The 25,982-nt window shown below is 38.5% G+C and overlaps 1 protein-coding gene across 1 annotated transcript; it reads right to left on the bottom strand.

The window, feature by feature from the left end:
• Nucleotides 1-251: 251 nt before the first annotated feature.
• Nucleotides 252-25,818, bottom strand: dhx36 (DEAH (Asp-Glu-Ala-His) box polypeptide 36). The gene is made up of 26 exons (XM_041993819.1): nt 25,237-25,818; nt 24,610-24,767; nt 24,326-24,445; nt 24,005-24,209; nt 23,520-23,558; nt 23,222-23,392; nt 22,970-23,049; nt 18,902-18,976; nt 16,431-16,597; nt 16,268-16,349; nt 15,979-16,119; nt 13,166-13,271; nt 10,048-10,135; nt 8,563-8,618; nt 8,377-8,441; nt 7,491-7,634; nt 6,982-7,099; nt 5,708-5,806; nt 4,560-4,733; nt 4,328-4,414; nt 4,152-4,235; nt 3,917-4,016; nt 3,739-3,829; nt 2,258-2,378; nt 916-1,068; nt 252-837 (listed from the first exon to the last, which is right to left on the bottom strand). The coding sequence occupies exons 1-26, from the start codon at nt 25,486-25,488 to the stop codon at nt 607-609; spliced, it is 3,207 nt and encodes a 1,068-aa protein (XP_041849753.1). The 5' UTR covers nt 25,489-25,818; the 3' UTR covers nt 252-606.
• Nucleotides 25,819-25,982: the final 164 nt, after the last annotated feature.

Here is a 25,982-nt window from a genome sequence, read left to right as displayed (position 1 = left end):
CTGCAGATTATTATTAGATCAAAGATAATGATTCTATTTTTATTTCAAGTGTAACATGAGATGATAAATTGATTAGGTGCAAATTAATAAGAACTATCAGCTGCATGCAACAGCAGATGTCTAATATTAGAACAAATTTGGTTCTTTAGTTACAGAGCATGTTAAGTCTCCTATCATAAAGACTCCCATCAGAGTAAAATTGTCACTACGGTTTTAATTGCTAAAACTCTGCATACTTAAGCTAAGAAATGCAATTTCATCAGGTTTCTTTATTGAACAAGCTATTAAGTGCCATCACTTAAAGAAAACATATATGATAAAGGTCTGATGTCTCCAAAGCAGAAATGTGTAAACTAAACAAAGCAGCTAAAGTGTGTGTTTAAAGATGGGCTGGTCCTTGCAAAACAGTGGTTTTAAAAAAAAAAAAAAGGACTCATTCAAGTGCAGAACATTTTCTTTTTTTTTCCAGTAAACTGGCCTTGCGTGTTTGGCCTTCAGCAGCACCCAGAGAGCACTAAGGTTTAAACCAAGCAAAACCATCAAGGAGGTCAGCTGGTTATCATAAATATTCCAACTCTTCATTGTCAGCCAAATGCCTGGCCACTTTTAATTATCCTCATCGTCATCATCATTGAAGTAAATGTGCTGTCCTCTCGGGGCAGACGCCCACATCCTGCCAGAGTCCCTAGCACTGCCTGCAGGCTTTTCCTGGGTAGTGATGAGGTCTATGATGGCTGTGATGACAGCACAGTCTTTAGACTGACGGTCTTCCCAATCCACAGGAGCCGGATTGCTGATTTTCTCTTCTAACAGGGAATCCAGCTTTTTCTTTAAACTCTGTGGAGAACACATACAAGTATGATATTTGCAAAAGATCAATTAAGGTAGATAAGTCATGAGTGTGTGATTATGTACCTTTACAAGGTGAGCAATGCGGGCTGGTGATATGAAAACAATCCACTGGTCCACTGCGATGGTTTCCTGGTCCCCGTCTTTCTGAATGGTGATGTCTCCTCCGAAGAACAGCAGCGAGAACGGGGACACCTCAGTGCAGTCGTACAGGAAGATCTAAGGGACAGACAGATGTCAGTAGCACACAATAACAGGAATATTACAACAGATTAACACATTCTGCGACAGGGAGCAGCATCATTATGACACATTGTGTCCAACAGCTATTCTGTGGTGTGGGCTGAAAGTGTCCCATTAGTGAAGAGAGGCTGTGGCAGTTTGAAATGTGTTTCAGTGCCTCTGGTGCTAGCAGAAATGTCATCTTGCCACATCTGTGAATCGCACTGATGTGTTGCACTCTTTTCCATCCATTTGCAGTGCTTAACTGACAGCTGCTTATGTACTTTACCTAATCAGACCCCCAAAAATGAAAACTCTAAATACTACATGTGACATTTGGGCCATGCAATTCATCAGGTTTTACCTACCCTTACAATTTTTGAGCTCAATTACAAAAAAAGAAGATAATTCAGATAAAAAAAAAAAAATACAAATACATAGGGACAACCGTATTTACACCATGCATTTATTGGACCACCAGGGACAAGTGCGTCAGAGAAGATAAAGTTTAACGTCATCCCTGACTTTCTGTTTTTTGTTGTCTATCTAAAGATCTTGTCTTCTCCCTGCTTCTCTCTGTGAAAAAACATATCCTTGACAGTCTCAGACTCTTTAAACAAATTTACTTTCATGGCCACTGATGATCAGCGCTGTGCGCAAGAAAAATGGCAACATCTAAATGTGGCAGAAAATTATGGCAAAACAGAGCTAAGCACTTCATCAAGACAAAGGCAGACGCGGCAATCAGCAAGGACATGAAAGGTACTTTCTACTGGATGGAAGCTCTTATTCAAGGAAAAAAACATAGAACAAAGAAAGATTGTAGGGAAGGGAAAATAAGAGTCTGTAGAGGGGTGAAAAAAAAAGAAAAAAGAAAAAGGGGGAGCACAGCAGTCAGGAAACAGCATTGACCGGTTTCCACTCACCACCGCCTCTTACATTGTGTCTGGAAGCTTTGAAGCACAAGAGCCTTTGAGAGGGAGTTGAAAGGCAACGTTTTAATCAAATATTCATTAAGTGCAAAGCTGGTGTGGCACCGCTGCCAACCTTTAGCCACTGGTGCTTCTATCAACTCGCAGACAGTCGCCAGAGGGGCACGTGAAACATAACAGACACACATCAGTACAGGCTCAAAAGTAAAAAGATTCAAGCTGCAGAACATCTCCCAAGTCGCTTTGTTACTCACACTGCTCGTTCTCATCTTCAGGTGGTAAATGAGCCACGTGTAGTTGAATTCCTTCTCTTCAGCATTGACAGATTTTGGGTGGATGTTCACCTTTCCATCTGCCTGGGTGTACACCTTCACTCTGAGATTGTTAGAGAGTGTGTTTGAGTGTTAACAATGTTCATAATGGTAATAATGACATTTGTTTTTCATTTGTAATCAGGCTTAAATTAATTCCTATTGAAAATGAATTATCATGGAGTTTTTCCATAGTAATAAAACATTCCTAGGGGTGTCCAAACATTTGCATATTATTTTTAGTAGCTGCTTCAATAAAAACCTTTACAGGAAGATAAGATGCTTTATCATCAGCTGACAAGAAATTATGTTTTGTTTTTGTTTTAAATTAGAGATAAATGTTTTTACTTTTAATTTTGTTAGTGATACAAGTGAAAACATTTATCTCAGATGGACAAAAAAATCTTGCCAAATGATGAAAAAAAAGCAGCGAGCAAGGGTTGGGACATCACTAGGAATGTTTCATACTATGAAAAACTCCATTATAATCCATTTTCAAAAGGAATTTATTTAAGCTTGATTACATTTATTTGTTTATTCATTTGCATAGTTTTGTTCAATAAAGATTCCGTCATTTTCCAGCAAAAGGCACTTTTTAAAATCAGCATATGCCTCCTATGCGAGTGTGTGCATTTATATGTGCATCGTGTCCAGTTGAGAAAATTCATGAAAAATGAATAGATTTCATTACATTTGACTGAGAGTATTTACAGACATAACCCATTAGATGCTTTTACCATGCTAATATAATTCCCCCTGAATGCTTCCCGTTATCCTGCCACAACAGGAAGTGAAACTGCAATTCAGTCTGCAAATCATCTCCAACATGAAAGTTATACCATGTTCCAAACAGACAGAACCAGCTGTTTCATTGTAGAAAACATGCTGCATGTACCAGCAAGTAGACTAATTTAGCAAAAAAAGAAAAAAAGTGCTTACTCAAGCAGTGAATTCATTTAAATTTGATAAGCTTCAGTGCAGATGAGAAACCTTCTGACTGGCTTACTGTTTCAACTGTTAAGAATTTCATATGCAGAGGAAATGACCCTGAAAAATTCAGTGTGCATCTGAGCCTAAATTATCACCAACAGACAAAAGCAGCAGCCCTAATGCGAAGGTCTGTGCTCCTGTAGTGTGCATCTATCTTTTGCACACAGGTCACAGCTGCTGCCTGTGACAGCTGCCTTAGGGCAATTTCATGATGACTGCATTGATCTAGAGCTGCAAAAAAGCCTCTGTTTTTGATGGTTTTCCTCACACGGCTTCTGCACAGCCGCCAGTACGTGTTGCAAGCTCCTTACAGAACTCTACCTCAGAGGTCTGATGAATCATTTGTAGCGCGAGGGCCATTTTTTGGTCTCGCGCAATTAGAATGATTAGTCTAGTTTGTCCAAGTCTGTCCCCCCTTGGACAAGTAGACTCACCCAGGCCTTTTTTTGCTGTGAGATGGTCTGATCATGGCCACCTTAGGATATAGTCCCGCCACAATCACTGCCTTGATTAACTTCTCATTGTCTGAGGAAAGATGTTAAAGTTAGAGACAGGTCAAGAGATGACTTGTCAAATTCCCAAAAATGATGGGAAACGTATCTGATTATTTACCTGAGTTGATATTGGATTTAGGGTCTTTGGGGTCCTTGCTACTGACAAAGCCTGCATGCATGAGGTGCTCTGCAAACTGGCCCTTCATGTTGTGCAGCATCTGAATAAAAAAGAAAAAAGGAAAAATGACTTAAATCATGTCCCTAACTTGACCAATGGAAGTCAAATTCAAGATGCAAAATCATGGTTTGTCTCCAACTCTCAAAGCAAAACATTTGTAATCAGCCTGACTCACTTGGAGTGTGTTGGCAGACAGGAAGTTGTCCCAGCAGTACTCCCTCTCATACCTGGCACCACGCCGTTTGGCTTCTTCCCAGCCCTGGCCAGTTGATGAGAAATTAAGACTGGATCAATTCATGCAACAAACAAAGACTGAGTAAAAGCCAGGCTCATGGTTATGGGCTGTTTTACCTGGAAGGCATTAACTATAGTGAGGTGGTCACTCTTTGAGTTCCTGGACAAGGTTCTTCTCCTCATGTCTGCCATCTTCTCTTTACCCTTGAAAGCAATAGATGTGTTTATTAAAATTTCTTTTAATGTGCAAAACATAAAAAAAAAGTGGAGAAGTGGAGCGCAATGATGCACTGAAGTGTGTGAGTCGCTGATGATGTAAGCTGTCATATCTGTGAACTCAGTGCTCTACCAGAGGTATGAAGAAAGGGTCTTTGAAGCTGAGGGAAGCAGCGATGATGAGTACGGGATCGAGGCATCCCAACAATGCTCCAAACAGGATGAGTTTGCCAATGTGAGGCTCCACGGGTAGACGGGCCAGGTGGAAACCCAGTGCTGTCAGATTCTCTGTGTGGTCCAGGGCGTTCTAACAACATAGTCACAATATCCAGGTAAAAATTGTGTTTATTTATTTTTTAAGTTTCAGCTTGGTAGTCTTTAACCATATAAAAAAAAAACATCCCATAATTTAAGAAGCAATGGTGTGTTCGAATGTAAAAAATGAAGTTTTAATTAAAATAGCATTTGCTTAAGAAAAGGAAGAGTGGTGAGCAATTTTCATTTTTTTTTTTTTGGCTTTGAAGTGAGTAGCCATACTAATTTAATTATCTTAAAGCTTTCAGAAGCAACTCCTGAAAGGTTTTAGATTCCAGATTTAAATTTAATTAATTACATGAAAAGATGGCTTTGTGTTGTATTTCACAAGCTATGCTGCACCACAGTTTCAACTAAGGAAGACTTTCTGACATGATTAGGATAGTTTATGTTTAAACAGACACCAGTCCCAGACAGCAGGACGGAGATTTTGCTTCCAGCAGTCAGGTAAAAGAAAAATCAATCTTTTCTCTTTTTGTCTTTGAGTTGTTGATGTCAGTTTTAGGCACTCCAGATGAGGCTTCGCGTTTGGTAAACGTGGGTTTCTGAGTGCAGATTAAACACTGCATGGTACTAAAAAAACAGATGTTAATGGGTGTTAATGAGTTTTTGACCACTGGGTCACCAGGAGAAAGTGAATATGGAATTATTTATACATTTATTTGTCGGAGATTACTCACTTTCTCAAGTTTCAGGCTTGCCATTCATCCTGTCTTAAGTAACAGCTATTTGATCATTTAACAGAATCAAACAGTTGATCTCACAGCATTAACTCAAGTTTTTAGTATTTGTACCATTTTCTGATATTTCAGCAGGCACAGTATTAAAAAAGTAACTGTCAGATTGTTCAATGATTAGTTGCAGCTTTACAGTAAATACTCAGATTCAGTGGTTTACTTCAAACATGTAAAAAATAAATAAATACATTAGTTAATCAGTGTATCAGAATTCTTTACTTTTTCCTACCAGGTCTGTGAGGTTCTTGATGGCAAGGTTGACGGCCTTCTCAGTGGGAGGGTCCAGGGCTTTCTCCAGGAATCGACTAATGGACCCAAGCTTCAGTATCTAGATGGTGTATATCATATTTCACTCTGATCAGCCAAAGCATAATGTCATCATATCTCCTACCATCACTGTGTCTAAATCAGGGGTGTCCAAAGTTGGTCCTCGAGGGCCGCTGTCCTGCAGGTTTTCAGTGTTTCCTGCTTCAACACACCTGACTCAAATTAAATAGATCCAACAGACTATTAAGTTTTGCATAATGACTCAGTAATTTGAGTCAGGTGGTTTTGGAGCAGGGACACATTGAAACCCTGCAGGATTGTGGCCCTCGAGGACCAGAGCTGGACACCCCTGGTCTAAATAATACAAAGATGTTATGAGATCAGTTTGAATAAGCTTTATGTCCATTTTCTTCATATAATCTCACTGTATGTGGCTCACATTGCTGTTTGCAGAAAGTTAACAACCTTTCCATGCTTCTGTAAATGCAAGGCACAACATCAGTGTTTTAAGAGACTATTCAGTTTATTTAATTATTTTTAATACACCAAACCAAAGAGGAAAGCAGCAACCAAATCTCTGTATGTCTGACAAACAGGGTGATTTTGGAGTGGCTGTGCATTAGAGTCAGCTCGTAAGCATGTTGTCAGTGTTTCTCTCTCTTTGAGGCTAGTATGATGCATTAGTCCGCCTCTCACCTGCTAGCTTAAAAAAAAAAGCCACATTACACACATACTTGAATACATTCAACGAGTCTAGTGGAAAATGCACACTGAAGCACACATCCAATAAAGCCACTGGTGAGAACAATCACTGCAAACACTAGAACTGAGTGAACTCTGGCTTTATGTTCCATTAGCAGCGGCTAAAATATTTCTGAGTCGAGTATGAGGATTCAAAGAGAGAGAAAAAAAAAAAAAAAAAACAGGGGAGGGATGCATAGCGAGCAACAAAGAAGAAAACAATTGTTCATGTATGAGGATGAGGCCAAGAGAAGTGATTATTATACAGTGGGGGAAAAAAAGAGCTGAAAAATGAGTAGCATGAGCCAGACAGGGATGCTCTTCCCAGTTCTTATTAGAAACAAAAGGCTGCTGCAATTCAGCACACGACTAAAATCACCAACACAGTCCTTGCCCCTTACTCCTTCGTCTACTCACAAACTCATTCAGAGCAATCTGCTCCTCATCTCATCTCTTAAGCCAGGACCCAACCTTTGTTGTCCCCACATACACAACCTTTATCTGCAAGCAGAGCTCCTCCAGTGGTGTCCTCATAATTTCAGGTAATTGATAGGCATCCAGCAGGCTGGCCCTGAGCCCGTTGTATAGATGATAGCACTTTCCTGGACATACTCTGAATATGTGCAGAGAAGAAGAGGGTCAAAAATAAAAAATAGGTTACATGTTATATCAGTCCTGTGACAAGGGTTTAATTTGAAAAATCAGTGGGATGAAACAGCACACACTAAGCAGCTCCTGCTAATTGGGTCTTGCTGTACTTTGATGTCAGAGCAGACGTCTTGACTTGTAGACTGGAAACAACCTGGGAGTGACTACACATTGCCTCTCTATGTTTACAGATGGGGAAGCAGGAAGGAGTTATATAGTGGGGAAGACTGTCTGACATTTATGACGACGAAATGGAAAAAAATATCATTATCCCAGATTGATATTACATACCCAGAGGCACTGGAGTAAAGTTTTCCCTTTATCATTACTATATATAAATTAGAGTGTGTAGACACCTGCCGGCACGTCCTTTTCTTTGCTTGGCGTTGGCCAAGCTAACCCACTCAGCTGTCATGGTACTGATGTTGTTGTTGGTGTCAAAGTTGGTCTCCTTAATCTTTCCACCATCTATCACATAAACAACGTCATCAATGGTGATGCTGAGGGAAAGAGAGGAGAGCAAGAAAAAGGAGATGGAACTGAGATCATATAACAAAAACCTAAAAAAAAAAAAACACTTCAAAGCAGTCTGTCAAGAATATTTAGCTAAAAATCTTAAACACACAATCATTCCGAAGTAAAAATAAATCCAAGCCCTTCGGTAGGTTTAGAGTCTATATTTAGAGCAGTGATAAGAAGGGAGGCAGCTTCGTAGCTTGCTCAGTTTGTGTGAGTGTGGGGATCTGTGAATGCATTAACAAATTGCCTGTCAGAGAGTTTCCCATCCAAGCCAATTTGACAGCATTTGTAATCAACCCAAGACATATATGCCAATTAGCTCCAAATCTTCTTTCCCCCCTAGTAACAACTGGAACCTTGAGGGATACAGTAACTCACTAAATATACGTGTGCGTGTGTATGCATGTGGCAACATGCCTTCACTTTATTCTTGTTTTTTTCTAAGTAAATGGTAAATGGTCTGTACTTATATAGCGCTTTTATCCAAAGCGCTTTGCATACGTCACATTCACACACACATTCACACACTGATGGCGAAAGCTGCCTCAGAAGCAAGTGGGGGTTCAGTGTCTTGCTCAGAGACACCTCGACATGAGCTCTCTGGGCCGGGATCGAACCGGCAATCCTTGGGTTACGGGACAACCACTCTACCCACTGAGCCATGCCACCCCAAAATAAGTTCAAGTAGAAAGGCTAGGCACAAAAACCCAAATCCATACACACCTGGTCTCAGCTATATTGGTAGCAATCACAATCTTCCTAACTCCCGGTGGAGGTCTTTTGAACACCTGAGAGGAGGTAGAGAGAAAGATGAAACTACACATCTCTGATATTGAAACAGAAATAAAAGAAAGACACTCTGTGGACACAGAGACTGACAGAGAAAGAGAAATACAGAAGAATGCTGACCTGCGTCTGATTAACAGTGGGCATGAGGGAGTGCAAAGGGATGATAACAAACTGATCTGAAATACAACAGGACACAAAAGAAAAACTCAAAGAAGCGATTACCAAAAAAAGACAGCTAAGGCACAGTTGGGCTTCACAAATATCTCTTTTATGAACATCCTGACACATGAAGAGCAGCCTGCCATGGGGCAGAAAATTTATTTCAGTCAAAATCACACCTAAATAAAAAGTTTGATTATCATATAAAAATGTAAAGCCCCATTTTAAGATCTTTACGATCTAATCTATATTTTAAAGAATTAAAATAAAGACATTGTAATTATTTACAGAAATCTACACTGGAGTACTATACACCAACATCCACCTTGTACCTACTAAAGAGTGCAAAAAAAATAAATAAATAAATAAAAAATAAAAAAAAAGGGAAAAAGTGGTAGCACATCTCACATTCTAAATTAAGGAGAACAAAATTTTTCCAGCAGTACTCAGCAGCACATTTTACAACATTATATTTGATCATTAGCCATACACACTGAGTTATTTAAATTAGTGTGAACAAGAATGAGATATAGGAAACTTATCTTTATTTGAAGCATAAATGCCAAATTAAAAACATATATATTTTTAAAAACAAACCCTAAAGTAAAATTAAACATTTTAAACCTCTAAATGCGGATAATGAGGATGTGCTGCTTCTGAAAAATCCCCCAGTTTAGGCTTAACTTGAATGTAACATATATGGCTCTTTTATATGCCTTGTTAATTAATATATTTTTTTGTGTGACCATCTCTCGCATCTTTTTAAATTTTCTTTTTAGAATTTTAAATAACCACCAGAGCGGCTCAAATATATAGGGTGAGTTTGATGGAAGCTGCTATCGTTTTCTGGTAATGCTCCTCCTTGTTTGTTTCTGGGGAAGACTTGAGCCCACGTTAGTTCAAGTGACGTCACAGACGGGCGGGGCACCTGTAGATCAGAGCCAATCAGAGGTGGAGGCCCGCCCCTTCTCTGGCTTTAACTGGCTCTGACCATGGTGTCATTCTTCCCTGAGCTCGGGTAAGATGGGGATGGACAGTATATGTAGACAGATATTTGGGTAGAAAAAAGTCCAACACCCGAACCAAATGTTAGGTGCACCCATGACAAAAAATATTAGCTGCCCTCAACAAAATTTTTGTTTGCACTGTAAGAGCCCTGTGAAATGCACAGGTGAATTTGGGATTTATCAGAAATAGCTGCCTTAGAATTCACTTTCAAACTAAATGTGCTTATCATTTACACTATTCTCCTCGACTGTATATTCACTCCTCCAACACATTAAAGACCAAATATTCATTGGTAGGCATAACAAGCTAAACACATCTTTTAGAGATCAGTAACACAATTATAAAAATAAAAATCTATACTCACTTCCTTCATTTTCATTATAATAATCTGCAAGTCATTAAATGTTAAATATCCTAAAAGTGTGTCTTCCTGCACACCTGATCGGAACATCTGCTGAGCCATGAGCAGGTCATTGAGTGCGCTGATGTTGTCCCAACCAGGCAGGAAGACTAAGATTGCTCCTTCCTGCCAAAGAAATGACACAACCACAGTAAACATAGCAGACAGAATATAAAATAGAATAACAGCAAGAAGCTGCTGAAAGTAACAAAACCGCCATTACAGCACCAAATGAACAGGGTGCCCTCGCCCTTGGAGAAGCTGAGCGGAGTCTGAGAGACGACATGCCCTCATCCCCCAACCTCCTCATTCAGCCGCACAATAGGCCCTGCAAGTCTTTGCCAAGGTCATTTTGACAGCAACACCTTTCATCTGCAGGGCAGCTTCTATTGATGGCTCCTCAGCCTGTCTACCGCAAAAGCAAAAGTAAGTAGGTAAAGTAAGACAAAGAAGCCATTAAAAAGTAAGGTCTGAGAATTTTTAAACCTGAGCCAATTTTCCCTTGTATTTAGGTGTAAATAACCACAAGAATATATGCAAATGGACCTATGTTGAGCGAAAATACCTTGACTGCCAACGTTAAAAAAGCTGCAATTACCGACCACAGCGCAATTATAACACAGAACAGTAAAAGTGCTTTCATTTGCAACCAAAAGGCTCAGACTGTCTGAAGCCGTTATGTAGAGGATCTCAACCTAACTCTTTCATAAGTACAATTCTTCCTCTAGAAACGTGTTGGATAACAGTGAATGTTGCAGGATAACAGTAAACATGAGCCAGACCCCAGAGGAAAGGACTGTCCACAGTTACATTACAGACCGACATCTCTCTACGATTTAAGAGTTCTGTTTGTGATTTTCCAAACATTTCACGCCACCGTTAAAAGGAAAGTAATACATTAATGTTTTGCTGTGGTACAAACAGATGTGAGCAAACCTGTTCAAGTTGAATTGAATCAAACTAAGACATACTCCACCGCTTACATTATGTTTAAACTTTTGATCTGAGATTCAGTTTTTCTTTGTTTTGATATTGGTATTGTTTTCAAAAGGCTGTATATTATACTTTCTTTAACAAGGAATGTTTAACCATTTGAGACAGAACCATCTTAAACACGACTAAGAAAACAGAATCCAGCCCAAATTCAATAATTTTCTTTGGCAGCCTAATAAATCATGTGCCATTTGTTAAAATTTCTAATTTGACAACATCCTCATATTCAGTTTTTGGCCAAACTGAACAACCTTGGGCTTTACTGATAAAAGACGACTGATAAGGAATGGCCTTTACTGAAAGATGGCAAGTTTCTTTATCCTTGTCACAAGGCTAAAGTGACTCCAGCAAAATTTTACTTTCTTAGGTACCACATTAAAATGGTAAAAACATGCTTAACTATGAGAGTGATAATAATACAGCCAGCCAAATTTCACAGGATTCTAAGGTAGAGGAGGCTAACACTCGCAAAAAAATGAATGTTGAAACTAATTATATCTGTAAAATTCACAGAAAAAAAATGAAAGCATCTTCACAAAACATTGGAAACTTCTATAAATATGAATGTCACAGTTTAAGACGCACATAAATATCAAATAGTTTAAAGCAAACTGTGACAACTTCTAAACACACTGCTAAGTGCGCCGTGCTAGAGAGGACAGAAATCAAATCTGTCAAGGTTCTTACACACACACACACACACACACACACACACACACACACACACACACACACACACACACACACAAAAGTCTTGACTTTTAACCTGACCAAAAAATAGACTGTTTTTTACTGCATGAAACACCTAAATTGAAACAAAGGTTACTTATGATATGAAATTAAGCCAGCTTAAAATAACAAAAAAAATCATTATTTATTACCTGAGAGTAATGAAGGGAAGAAAAAGTTCAGCCCTGAGGACTGTTGCCTTTTAATTAAACCTAATTATTATCACCGGTGCTCAAACACTGGCAGCCACACGGGACTGCGTGTTAGTGTCTGAGGAGAAGAGACGTAAGCAGTGTGCCTGCATATTACAGCCTGACAGAACTGCATCATTACATGCATGCTTCACAATGAAGCTGAATAATTAGTGCAGCATACAGTAAGCTCTGTAGTGCTAGACTATTATTTAGCAACACACATACCAATCCACCCACATACAGAGTTGCACCTAGCAGGCAATCATTAAAGCCTGAAAGTCAGAGCCCTAGGTGTCTAATCATAGACCTCTTCAATATAATTAACCAATCATCGAAGTTGAAAACCTGGCAAACAGGCCATATTCTCAGTTCAGAACGCCATCATGGCAAATCAGCCAGTTCCTTCTCAGTCTTTTGACATGCCACGGCGAATCAGCTGGTCGAGTGGCTGAGTGTGGCCGTGACTGATGGAGATATAGCTTCATATACGGAGGGGTAATTATTCTGTCTGTCTGAGTTAGTCGCTTCTCGTTCCAGGGCTCTCTTTTTCATCTCCTCTCTTGTACAAACACAACCACAAACTAACATAAATAATTAAACTAGTTCCACTTCATTTGGGAGAAAATATTGTAAAAGCAAACGTGTCCATTTCATTCTCCTTTCTTCAGTTCTGGCTCTTGCAGTGCGACATTGTGTCCTCACCACCATTTTTCTCCTTTCAATATTAACAATAGGTTGTGCTGACTGGTGCTGTTAGTGGTAATCTGTGAACCGAACATGAAAATGATATAAAATGAGAAAATCTGACAGGGACTGGAAGGACAAAAAAAGAATATGGATGTGCAGTGGGAAAGTATCTATTCAATCACACAAATCTACGGGCAGGTTTTTGTCTGATCTAATGTCACTTTGAGTTTGGAAGCTAGGCTTGTTTTTTCAGTCTGCTCTGTTATACTTCTCTCATTTAGTCAGCTTAACCATCTGTCACCTGTTAGCTATAATTTCATGTAAAACAGTCTACTACATGCACCACAAAATGCTGGTAGAGTTCACATCCAAGAACATCAATCTGAAAATTCTTAAAACAAGTTCCAGGGACAGAAGCTAGTTATACTCCAACATAATATTCATCCTGGAATGTTATTTTCCTCCAAAGTTTACATCTACTTTCTTCAGATTAAAAAAAAAAAACAAAAAACATCAGGTTTCACAGAAATCAGAAACTCAAGATAACCCTCACCTCCTCGTTGAGCACAATGTGACGGATCAGTGCCAGAATCAGCTCCAGATCAATCTTGTCATCATTGTCTAACATCTCCATAGCCTCAACGGTACTGTCAGAGTATCTGGGAAAACAATGACAAAAGATAAATGCACACCAACTCTCACCATTCTTGAAAGAAACACAGTGCTTTTGTTGTTCTCCAACTTGTTAATTAAACTGTCATAAATGTGCCACAGTTGGATTTAAACATTTAAAGATGTTTGCAAGTGTTTCAGGATTGGCATATGCATCTTTCAAGTCTAGTATGATCCTGTGTTTTTGTACATAAACACTATAAAGGTTTTACTTATAATGCATCTGCTCTTAAAAATGAAATAACAAAAAACACCATCACACAAGTTTTTATATTTTTTCCTTTTTGATCTTAAACAGGAGCAGGAGTCATAACTACAGCAGGTTCAACATATCCAGGTAATCTTAAAATGATCTGGCTTAACTAACGCTAACAGAGCGATTTTGCTAAGCTGTAATATGATGCTGCTTATCAAGGCAATAAGTCAACCCTTGTTTTTCCACTTTGAGTATGTGTGTGTCTGTGTAAGCTTGGAGTCAGATTTCTAGTAGGTGGAAAAGCAATGCAGCTGCAGAAATCAAAGCAAGGGAAAAAAATCATTATCTGATGAGTTACAATTGTGTATTTTATTAATGTGTTGCAGTACATTTTTGAGGTGCGTGGCTCTAAATGTGTAACGATGGAATATCATTTGATACAAATATGCATTCTACACTCAGAATATGACAAAATGGCAAAAAAAAAACCTCTCATGGCTCAGTGATTTGAATAAGTGAAAATAATTAATGTAAATTCCAAATCCTGATATGACAACAGGAACAAGCTATAGAGTAACCGGTCTCTGTTTTGGCCTACATTATCACTCTCCCCCTACTGACATGTCTCTCACAGAGAGACTTTTCAGTGAGAATTAAGCAGCTTAGTTGGTCTTTGACTCATACAGAGAAGAACAAGGACTGTCTACAACCTGATGGATTTTATTTTATTTTAATTTTCCCCAATTTTCTAAGAGAAATGATTAGTCGGGTGAAAATAATGTCACATGTTGACCTGCTGCTCCAGTTTCTGAGAAGGTTAAGTTTCCAGCAGAAGTTGCCACAGGGATACAACTTGATAAGAAACCTACCAGTTCTGATATCAAAAATCCAGAGCTAAAACTGAGGACGCCTCAATAACCTCAGAACTTTATTTCAGGACCTTATAGCTCACTTTCTTTTTTGTTTTTGTTTGTTTGTCTCTCCTTTTTATTCAGTTGAAGAGGAAAACATAATGAGCTGGAATAAAGATAATTAATTTTCCTTCATATGATCTGTTTCAAATCTGTGCAGATATTTGAGTTTAGATTACAACATTCTAGATAGAGTTGTTCAGATTTTGCTCATAAACTAGAACAATAAATGAAATATGATCCTTTCTTATGATTTAAAAGTATTTAATCATAAAAAACAATAGATCCACATTGAGCAGATGTATAAATCTACAACAGTAACATAGTGCTGACAATCCCTCTGTCACTCTTTCTATGACAGTGTTTTTACTGCGAAGGTATTCAACATTTCACTTAAGGAGAACGTTTTAAGTACAGACAGCGTTTTATTTCACCTCACAACCACTAAAACCCTCCCCACTGTCAGCACTATGCAACTAAATGTTTAAACAACAGTTCAGATTAGATTCTAAACATTTCAGATTAATTTATGAACACACCTGTTTGCGTTATTGTTGTAGTGATTAAGTACAGAGAAAAGAACCAAAATGGTGTAATTACAGCAATGAATAAGAGAAATAAAATGTAATTTTCTGAATGTACCACCACAGTTGTAAAGCACAGGAAGTTGCATCATGGCCAAATGCTGTAAATGTCTATTGTGGCTTTACTGCTCCCTGTGGGTGTATTATTGCTCAGCTCAGCTCACCAGACAAAGAGATCTGCAGCTCTGACACAGAAAAAAGAAATCTGCCTTTTATATATGAGCAGACTAATTTAAAGTGATCTTTACATCTAAAGTGCATAGGAAACTTTGACTTCCTTTGTTAAAATCTCTTTATGCTCTAAATACAGGATATTTTTGGGCAAAGCAGGGCTTAAGAGAGCACACCTGCTTGCCTTATATGCAGAGTTTGCATAGTTTAAAAGTACAGCCAGTGGCAGACTTGATGACAAATGGTTTAATTCCATCAGTGCACTGACAAAATGACCCTTCCAAAAATACACATACCAAAAAAGTTCTGACTGCACATTTTCCACTGATCTATTCAAACTATATAATTTGTTGAGAAAGTGGTATTTTAACAAACCTTCTACAGTAAACTATAGCAGAAGTAATCACATTTTGTAGTGGTTGTCACTGGTCCCCCAAATTGCTGTACTAAAAAGAGATTTAGGTTTGAGCACAAAGACAGGAGTTTATTTTCATATTTTATGAGGCACTGCATCTTCCCATCATATTTCTACAACACTTTAATGCAGATGTATAAATAATTGATATTACAAACATATCAGACGATCCAAGTGCCCTGAAGCACTTATGCTTTTCTGTAAACTGCTTGCAGAACAAAACAAGTACATTCTATATCCAGCCTTACGCACTCAGGGCTCGGCTCAAAGTCTAAATTTAAAGAGAAAAGGCCAGTACTTATTTAGAAATGTGTATGCCACAAAGCCAAATTCTCCTGTTTCCCACATAAACAGCACATTTATCAACCTGGCAGCTGCTCTGCCAATTTAACTACCCTGCTGTTCTCACCAACTCACCTGCCCTGCAGTGAGCGTGCATAACAGGGCCAGCTCTCCTTGTACTCAGCCTCTTTCTCCTCCTTATCAGATCTGGAGTGGCGGCTCTGCCAAAAGCCTCTCTTCCATGTAGGTTTGCAGTCCCGATTTTGAGGACGGTACCTGGCAAAGAGACACCACCCAGTTCAAGCAAAAGTATATATACATATGTGTGTGTGTGTGTGTGTGTGTGTGTGTGTGTGTGTGTGTGTGTGTGTGTGTGTGTGTGACTGCCTAGGTTCATGTGTGTTTGGGTATGGCAATGCTCTACCTGATCATCTCTAAAATGTCTTCTAGTAGGAACTCTTCCACTGGGAATGTCAAACCAGGGATGTGGACCATTGGACAGTTATCTAAAAGGAGAAGGGCATGGATGATACAGACCAACACTTCTATTACACAGAAAGTCATATGTTATTAGGCGAGTTGCTTACCAAAATATTTAGAAAACTTCTCTGCATTGAGCGTGGCACTCATCAAGATTACTTTGAGGTCATCTCGGAGTTTGAGTAAGTTCTTCACGATGATGAGCAAAACGTCTGATTGAAGGTTTCTCTCGTGAATCTCATCCAACACCAGGTGACTGATACTAGACAACAATCTGACAACAATACAGGATTTAAGGCTGTAAAGGGCCACCTGCTCTTAAAAAGCCTTTGTGTTTGTCCATCCATTACAGCTTTATTAGTTCTCAGTATTAAGACTTTGCCACTTTCTTTTTTAAATACAGCATTTAAATATTGAAAGTTGGCATGTGACATACCAAGTGTCAAATTAAGAAGAATGTGGCATGGTTACAGTTCACACAGACTGTCAACTTGTAGGCCAAATGCTGTGCAATGTCAAACTTTCTGGGAGACAACTTTAGTCTTCCATGTCTGTATAGTTGTGCTGAGTCTGAATGTGAATGAAGCAAGATATTAAGGCTAAGCTTGCACTCTTACTTATTTGTTTTTTTTCTAAAGACACTCAGAATGCACAGATGAGTGTGGAGGGATGAGTCAACTGATGCTCTGTGAGTGTGCATGTCTTCATTTTTCTGCCTATGAGAATGAGGACCAATACTAATGAATTTTCCAGACAGCAGAGTAACCTGAATCAGTTGGGACAAAACAAAGTGACACGAAGGAAGAATGGCCAGAATAGAGACATAGGGCCTGACCTACTAAAGGTCTAAAACGTGTGCAAACTTAATAGCACACGTAAAAACATATTTTGCATTTGATTTACAAACAGGACCCACCGAGGTTTGCATCTGTCAAACGGGCAAAAGAATGTGGACAATCCACTTAGCGCGTTTGCCTTTAATGAATGTGCTTAATGGACGCATCTGCCAGAAGGCGCAAAATATTGGAAGCAGTAGATGATTTAACGCAATGTGATTTAACAAAAATGAAAATGCTGGCAGTGGCTGTTTTTGCATCTATATTTAGGAAGTCTGAAAGGCAGATGTTAACTGGCACAACTTCACGCACAACTGGCTGCAGGTATTGTTGCGAGGAGGAGGCCTAGACACCACGAAAGGAAACAGAATCTATTGATACATTTCGCTTATCCAGCATTGCAATCTTGGAGCTTCTGAATGAGTTAAGGGCTGATTTGGGAATGGTCACAAGAAGGAGTCACTCCTTGCAACATTGCATTTCCTTGATTCTGGATCATTCCAGCACCCTGTTAAAATTAGTGCTGGCGTCTCCCAAGGCAGGTTTTCTAGTACGCTGTCACAATGTTGAATGCTATGTTATGCATGATGGGCAGACACATTCAATTCCCATAAACTTGACGCTTTTAATGGTTTTTATGCTTTTATGGCTGCTGCGCGCTGTCATTGAGAGACTTCACCACTGCTTGTACCCAGTCTTCAATCCCTCTCGCCAGGGCCTTAATGGCCATCGTGAGCCGAGATACAGCTCTGACCAGCAACCAAGAGTACGCTGCAATGGCCCAAGTATCCTGCCTTAGCGTTCATGTCAAAAAACCGCAGTGCTCACCTACGTCAGAGATGTCAGACCATCTTTAAGGCTGCAGACTGTTTCATTTGCTCCTTATCAATGTCCTCATAAACTGGTTGCTTTTAAGGTTCTGCAGGGATACCTGTTGTTTAGGCCTGGCCCTGATTGAAGGACTAGGGTGGAAATGACTGAACCTCTGATAAAGATTCTTCACACAAAATTAGATTTTTTGTTTGAATGTTGTGTTTTGAATAGCACAACTAAAAGTTGCCACACGAGGCACATTTATTTTTGTTATTTTGTCAATAAAAGCTACTGCGTTGTCACCGAGAACTTTTTTTGTTTTTTTTTATTGTGCACATACCTCATTCTACAATAGGCTCGAGAGTGTCCTATCTCTGTATTCCAATTAAGTGTGCTGCACCTGTTGCTTAATATTGGTGAGAGGCATCTGGTCCCCCACCAGTCTTATTTGCTGAGATGTTATTATAAGCAATTTTTCATTTGGGTCTTTGTCTTACATCTTGCCACTTCCTCTTAACCTCACCTGGTGCTCTTGTTTTGCCAACTGCATGTACTTTTTCACAAAAGATCTCCCATATTAAAGTCCTTCTAGTGACATTTAGATTTCTTTGCTGGAGCTTTTCTATTTACCTCTTCCTCTAATATCTCTGTCTCTGTTGGGTTGAATTTGATTTTGTGTTTGCGATGCTCCTACTCTCCTAACTCTCCATGGCGAAAATATAACACACACTTAATCCTCATTTGAATACTGCCATTTGCACTTGTTATCAAATGCGCAAATCATAAACAAATTACACGTGCAATCTATTGGCGTACGCACACAATTTTTGCTTTGTATTAGGGATCTCAGTAAATCAGGCCCATAGAAAGGACAAGCAGAGCAGAAATGAAGGGAGAGGATGAGAAAACAAGGATGTGTTCAGACTCACGAATCTGAGCGAAGCCACTGAAGAATAATGCCTGTTGTACAGTACAGGATCGAACCCTGTCTCCGTGGTAACCGACTGTGAAACGTGAGGAGAAAAAGAAAGAGAAAAATGTACTTTTTTAAAAAAGAAATTTTAACAATTATAGCTAGTGTAAAGAGAAGACAAAGGTTCTCAACAACTCCAGGGTCTGACTATTTTCCACCATTTCTGTTTTCAGCTGTTAAAAACTACATTCATTTTCCTCAGCCTTCATACCATCCCTCCTTTTACATTTTAGGATTCAACAGACCCCTTTTTTCTGATTCACAAATTTTCTCTGGAAGCATTCAGGTACACATGAAGCTGACTGATCTAGCTAGAAAATGTTGCTTGTATCAAAACTACTTCTAATAAGCCATGTTATTGGTTAACAGTAGTATAAATATTAATCCATGCTAGGGATGGGTCAACTAGTCAGGCCAATTAGAATAAATTAGTCGATTTGTTGTGACATCCTCTGAAAATGAACCGAAAACACTTTATACTCATAAGGAAAATGGAAATTGTGTGTAAAATGCTAACTGTATAATGTATGCACTCTACACACACGAACAGTTTTTGACATTCTCCGGGCCTTGGGGCCTTTACTGTACAGTAGGTAGACGGGAAAGGGGGTCAGGGAGGGAGGATTTGAACCACGTCAATAATGCGAATGGAATCTTACAGCATCCTAAATTGACTTTTGCCTTTTTGTTTTGTTTTTTTTTTTTTTTGTTTTGTTTTGTTTTTTTTGGGTGGTATATTGTTTTTTTATTATTTTTTTTTATTATTTATTTATTATATTATTATGGTTTATCTTTTTTTAAGCCCTATCAATTCCTAACTTACACTGAACTGGGCTGAAATGTGTATTTAACACATTTCAGTGCCAGTTTATGAATAAATAGTTACTGGTGACATTTTACAATAATCTAGTTGCAACAATAAATCATTTGTTTATGTTTGAGCTTTAGTCTTTTAATAAGCCTCGAGAGGTCAAAGCTCAGACTATAAGACAAATACACCGATATGTTAAATTTGGTCTGAACTGGCTGATGGAAACTTTCATTTTAATATTACCTGTGAAGGTCAGAAGAGTTGGCATGAAATGTGCAAAGAGGTACTGAAGCTCACACTTTTTTGACAATATACCTTACCAAGGTATCAACCAGCAATGAAAGGTTTGTACACTCAAAGAGTTCAAATTTAATTTATGCATTACAAAACTTCCAAATGAACATCAGAAGACTGAACTTTATGGAAGGCTTTGTTGTATAATTGATGCAAGTGTCTGTTTTTTTGTGTTTGTTTTAGGAGCTTTGATTTATTTTAGAAGAAATAATGTTGATCATTATTGTCAGAAGTAATGAATACAAGGGAGTATTACAAAGTATTTCACAAAATCAACAACAACAAACAAAAAATGTTAAAAATATTAAAGATTAACAAAAAATAACGGCAATGACAAAATGGATGGAAAACAGAATTCCATTTTATTGTGACACAAAACTAGTGAAGGACGAAATTCACACAGGTTAGAACCTATTAAAATGCTGAGGTGGTGTGTAACACCTCATCCACCCTGCACCACTAACTAGTTACTACCCAGTAACTTCCCAGGAGACTCCCTTGAAAAAGAGGTCCATCGAACGCAATTTCCTGGTTAAAGATTGGCCTTTTTTTAATGTCTATTTAGTTTGAAAGATCTCTCAACTCTTTGCTTTTCAAGTGGTAACTTTCCAATGACCAGCAGAATAAGCAGGACAACTCATGAGTGAGTAAAGGTGTAGGGTGTAGGGTCCATGTCAGTCTATAACAATGCTTAAGAGTCATAAAAATACATCAATTCTGATATTTAAGCAGAAAGAGGCGAATAAAGGGCTACTGTAAAATGCAAGGAGTTTTCATTGAATTACAATTATTGCCAGTCTCTTTCCTTTATGTTGTCTGCATGTTACATTTTTCTAAATCTCCTTTTCCAATAAAACAACAAGCTCAGAGTCAGCAACCAACACAGTTTAAATCTCTAGTTTTGGCATGATTCTCCAGACCCGAATACAGCATCGCATCTATAGGGCACATATAACGTCCTCAGATATGTTATAAATTATTCCAGAGAGGAAGCGAGGACTGCACCACACAAGTTTATGCACAGCTTGAAGTTGTGCAAACAAACTAATGTTTCCACACTACTGTGGCTTCTCCAAGGATACAGTGTCTGTTTGCACAATTAAAGGCTGTGAACTAATCAGTGTGCCCCAGTCTCCTTATGTCCTCTGAAGCTTTGCTGTCCTCAAGCTAAAACCTTATTATTTATATATATTTTTTTTTTCCCCCAGGTTTTAGTTTGAGGACAGCTAAAACCTTAAACCTTTGTCGGGAGACTTGCAGAGGATCCTGTTTTTGTTCTCCATTGTACTCCGTCTAAGAACATTATGAATCCAATTAATTCTACTTACTCTAAATAATTTTCTACATTATGTATTTTAAAACAAACCTTCAAATGAAAACGCATTTCTTTTAGTAACTGTGTGCGCTGACTGTAACCCACTGGGTCCTGCAATTAACGCTTCGGTTTGCAAAGGCTGCATTACACATGTTCTGGTCAATTGATGTTCAGTTTTATGAGAAGCTGAATACCAACTGAGAAAAGGGAAAACTAAAAGCTGCAGAAACAATTTTTAAATAAGTTGATCTGTGGGGAAAAAAGCTAGAGCATCGTTAAAAATTCAACAAAGCAGTTTTTACATATACCCACTAAAAGACTGCCATGATCCAAATGACAGTAACAGTGGGCAGCTACAACAAAGCTGTAGGAATGGGTGTCAGATGCCCTTTTAAGTTGTCTGAAGTTTTTAGGTACAAGACATTGCTTAGATTTTTATTTACATGAGAAGAGTGATTAATTACACCTACAGTAAGTTGATGCATCTCCAAAAAAAGAACAGTAAAAGAAATATGGGAAAGGTCTTAAATCCAGACTAGTAGCTTATTTTCTAACCATTTTCTTCTTGTAAATCCCCTGAATCAGATTTCCCTCTGCACACTTGACTCGCTTCTTTTCCTCCTGTCTTATTTTATGCATCTCATTCTCTCACAAACTCCATATTTTATTGTATACAGTTTATTTTATATAGTTGCACCCTTTCATCTCCTGAAACTCTCTTCTCACTTCAGCTAAAATGCCTTTCTCCCTAGTTTTTTTATTTTTTTTTATTTTTATTTTTTTATCTCTTTATGCACCTTTTCTTAGCTCACCAGATCCTTCTACTGTCCCTTGTACTGTCTGGTACATATTAGGGACAATTTCTGTTATTTTAGCCATTTATCAAAATAAGTTCAAGTGACAATTATATAACAAACATGGTCTTGAGCTACAGACGCTCAATATGAAATTGGGAGGATTCACATTTAGACGTTAAGAATTAGGCTTTGTCCTTCTTTAATAAGTAGAACCTTCTTATTAAAGAGCATCAAATGTAACCGGAAAACCTGACAACCATAAATGAAATGTTTAGTGTCAATACAAGAATTTTCTGCAGGTAATAACCAAGTACAAAAGCAAAGAATGGATTTCCACCTTTGTGATGCCCATTAAAGCCATTCCAATTTTAAAACATCCCCTTATTTCAAAAATCAGATCAAGTCTTGACAGTAATGCAGGTCCGACGAAAATAGCTCAAACTACGCCTGAATTACTGTATACACAGAGAAATACCAAGACGTACATCTCAACTAAGCATCTGCTGCCATTAAGTGTTGCATTTATTCTATAGTAACTAGCAAATTAGGTATAACATTAGTGTCATAGAGCTGTGATAAAACTGCAATTTTTCCTAAAGTTAGCATACATCACCACCTGGAGAGATGAAAGAGTCTCTGTTATTTAGTGCAACAACCTTCTAACCATAACAACTCTGACTCTGTTGTGCATTTCTTTGGCTCCTTTACCACTAAACCAATTTCTGAGTGTTAATTAAATAAGCAGCAAATCAAGTAGCCAGTACTTCCATTTCATGCATCAGCAGTTGTTTGAAAAGACTTCCTTACCTCTGCAGGCGGATTTGGTAACCACAAGAATTTCCATTACCAACACTTTCTGCTCTCTCTGCTGCTACACGCTCTGCTACCTGAGAGGAGGCAAGTACATAAAAAAGCATTTAAGAGCCCAGTCTGAATTGTAAAAACTAACAATAACATCACATGATTCATCCAGAAAATATCAATAGCATAACACCACACATATTAGCAACCACATTCCTTAATCAGCAGTGAAGCAACATGTAATCGCAGGTAACCTACAGAGATGGCGCTGATGCGGCGAGGCTGTGTGCAGACCACGCGGCACATGGAGCCCATGCCTCGTTTGATATGGTCATCCAGGATGAACTGGGTGACCTGAGTGGTCTTTCCACACCCGGTCTCCCCACTCACCACTAGGACACGGTTGGAGTTGATCAGCTCCACCAGATCCTGTTGAAGGAATGATGAAAACAATGAGGGAAAGAAAACTGTTAAAATAGGAGGATGAAGAGGATTGTAAACAATAACAATCATCTTAAGAGTATTTGCTTGAGGTTGATGTTAAACTAACACTTGCCTCTTTTTTTCCATAGGATGGTAGTTTTTCCCTGAATTTCTGAAATTAAAAGAGAAAACAATGAATGAAATAAATGAAACCAAGAGTCGTTCAGTCTTGGTTTACTCATGATTTTACAATTTTTAGACATCTAAAACCTCTCAGGGCAGTCTGTGTTTAAAAAGTAAATTATCTGTATCATACATACATTATTTTCCAGCATATTTTGCTCTTTATAATTAAAATTTGTACAAAAGCATTTGTTAACTTAAAAAACCCTAAACCAAACATAATGTCAACAGCTTGGTAAACACTTTTTTTTAAATTATTATTATTATTATTAAGGTACACATAAATTTTTAGCTGTTTTAGCTGTAAGATAATTTGAAATGTATATAAAAAATAGACATAGAATGCATTTTTTCTGCAGGTTTAGAAGGCCTTGTGTATACAAAAACATCAGATTTTTTTTCAACACACACTATTCAAACTTCCTAAATACTCACCAGCATTTCTTTATATTTTGAATCTGATTTTTTGCTTTCCAGATCTCTTTTCAAGAAAGCATCCAGTGACCCGTCTCTGACTACTTCCTGAAATAAGAACTCCAGATCCTTGTCTCTCCTCAAGAGTATCTCTTTCTCACCATGTTCCTGATCATCATCCCAATTCTCTGGAGGCTCATCTTTAACATCTGCTATAGATGAGTCACTAAACAAACACATCAAATAATATAAATAGCAACAAAATTGTGTTTTGGAGAAGAATTCAATAAAAATCTATGTTTTACAAGGAAGTCATCTCCTTTTAGCCAGATGGAAAGTTACCGTTGTGATGTGCAACTTGCTTTCATCTGGCCTGGAGTAACTTCTTCTTCCTCATCCTCATCCTCAGATTTGGCCTCAGCCTTGTGTTTATCCTCTTCAGGCATATCCCCGTCAAAGTAACTGAGGGTCATTAACATGTTAGCTAGTCACAATGACAGCAGTTTAAGCAGGAAAAAAATAACCAACACTTCAGAAACATTCATTTTATTTAGCTGTCTAGAATTCTTCCGTGTGAGCTTGACACTACACTGAGTTGTAAGTAGAAAAGCTACAGCTGTTCTCACCAATGACCACTACTATGGCCAGATGTGCTCCAGTTGTCAGATGTAGAGGGCCTTGTATAGTTAGTGTCTCTCCTTGGGCCAGGCTGGTCACTCTGGACAGAGTTGAGCAGCTTAGTAATGTGCTGCTCTCTGGCCTCATCCATTTGGACCACTGCCCGCTGGACACACATGCAAATAGCTACAATAAGCACCTTGCAGACACAAAATACCAACTTCTATCCCTGAAACTATGAACGCTATACATCCATGCTTGTGTTCTACAGTCCATTGTATTATGGTAGCTGTACAATGAACAGGCCGAAGCAGAGATTATTAAAGATTTGTGATGGCTACACACAGTTTTGTACAATACACAAAAAATAAGGTAATTTATTGAGTGAGGTCACTTTGCCTGAAACAAGGACTATCCAAACCTATAACCTTATCCAAAATCATTTAAATATGTGCAGAACTAAAAACTGAACAGGAAAGTCAGAGTAATGTCCAGAATACCCACCTGAAGTTTCTATCTTTCACAAGTGTAAAACTTGTGCTGAGGGCTGATTTGACAGCTAGCAGGTATACAGAAACATCTTAAAGGCAATTTGCTCTGTTCAACTAAATTATCAAATTATGTGCAACACATACCGATCTCCGGTCAGCTTGTTTTCTCCTCACAGCGCCGTATCGTGCATACCACAGACCGATCTCACGGCCTTTTAGATGTGGAGGGGGACGGTCCCTCTGACCTCCTCCACCTCGGTCCCTGTCGAAGTCGGAACTGGTGCCTCTTGAACCTCCTCCACCGCCTCTGTCCCATCTCTCTCTGCTGTCATCTCTGTGCCCGCGACCTCCTCTCCTGCCTCGTCTTCCACCGCCACCGCCATACCCATAACTCATACTGCCGTAGCACTAACAAACACCAAAATCAAACACTGTCAGGAGAAAAAATATTTAATCGTTTGCGGCTAAGAGCATGTACAATGCAAGTTCATTCGTTATTGCTACTTAGCAACAAGCTGTGCTGGATAGATTTGTAAAATTATAACCGGAGACTCGAGTGAAAATAAACGAAAAACGCGGCTACTAATATTTGGCAGTTGGCAGCTAGTTATTTTATAGCTCCGAATCTAAATAAGATTCTAGCCCTCCAACAGTAAATAAATAAAAACAAGCTGCTGGAAAAATAGTTAACGTTTGCTAGTGTCTATCCCGTGTGTCGCATAATGATGACGTTTCGGCAGCTGGCTATTGACGTAGCCCTCTGGGATTGGTTGATAGTATGGCGAACTAAACCTTTTTTAAAATCAAGACAGCCTACTGCCTCTCCTGAGAAAGTTAACATGTTACTATTTAATTTAGATTATAAGGATGATACTATAAAAACTACAAAG

The sequence above is a fragment of the Melanotaenia boesemani genome, chromosome 9 (assembly GCF_017639745.1).
Source record: "Melanotaenia boesemani isolate fMelBoe1 chromosome 9, fMelBoe1.pri, whole genome shotgun sequence".
NCBI classification, from domain to species: domain Eukaryota; kingdom Metazoa; phylum Chordata; class Actinopteri; order Atheriniformes; family Melanotaeniidae; genus Melanotaenia; species Melanotaenia boesemani.
This window is presented reverse-complemented; position numbering and strand designations above follow the sequence as displayed.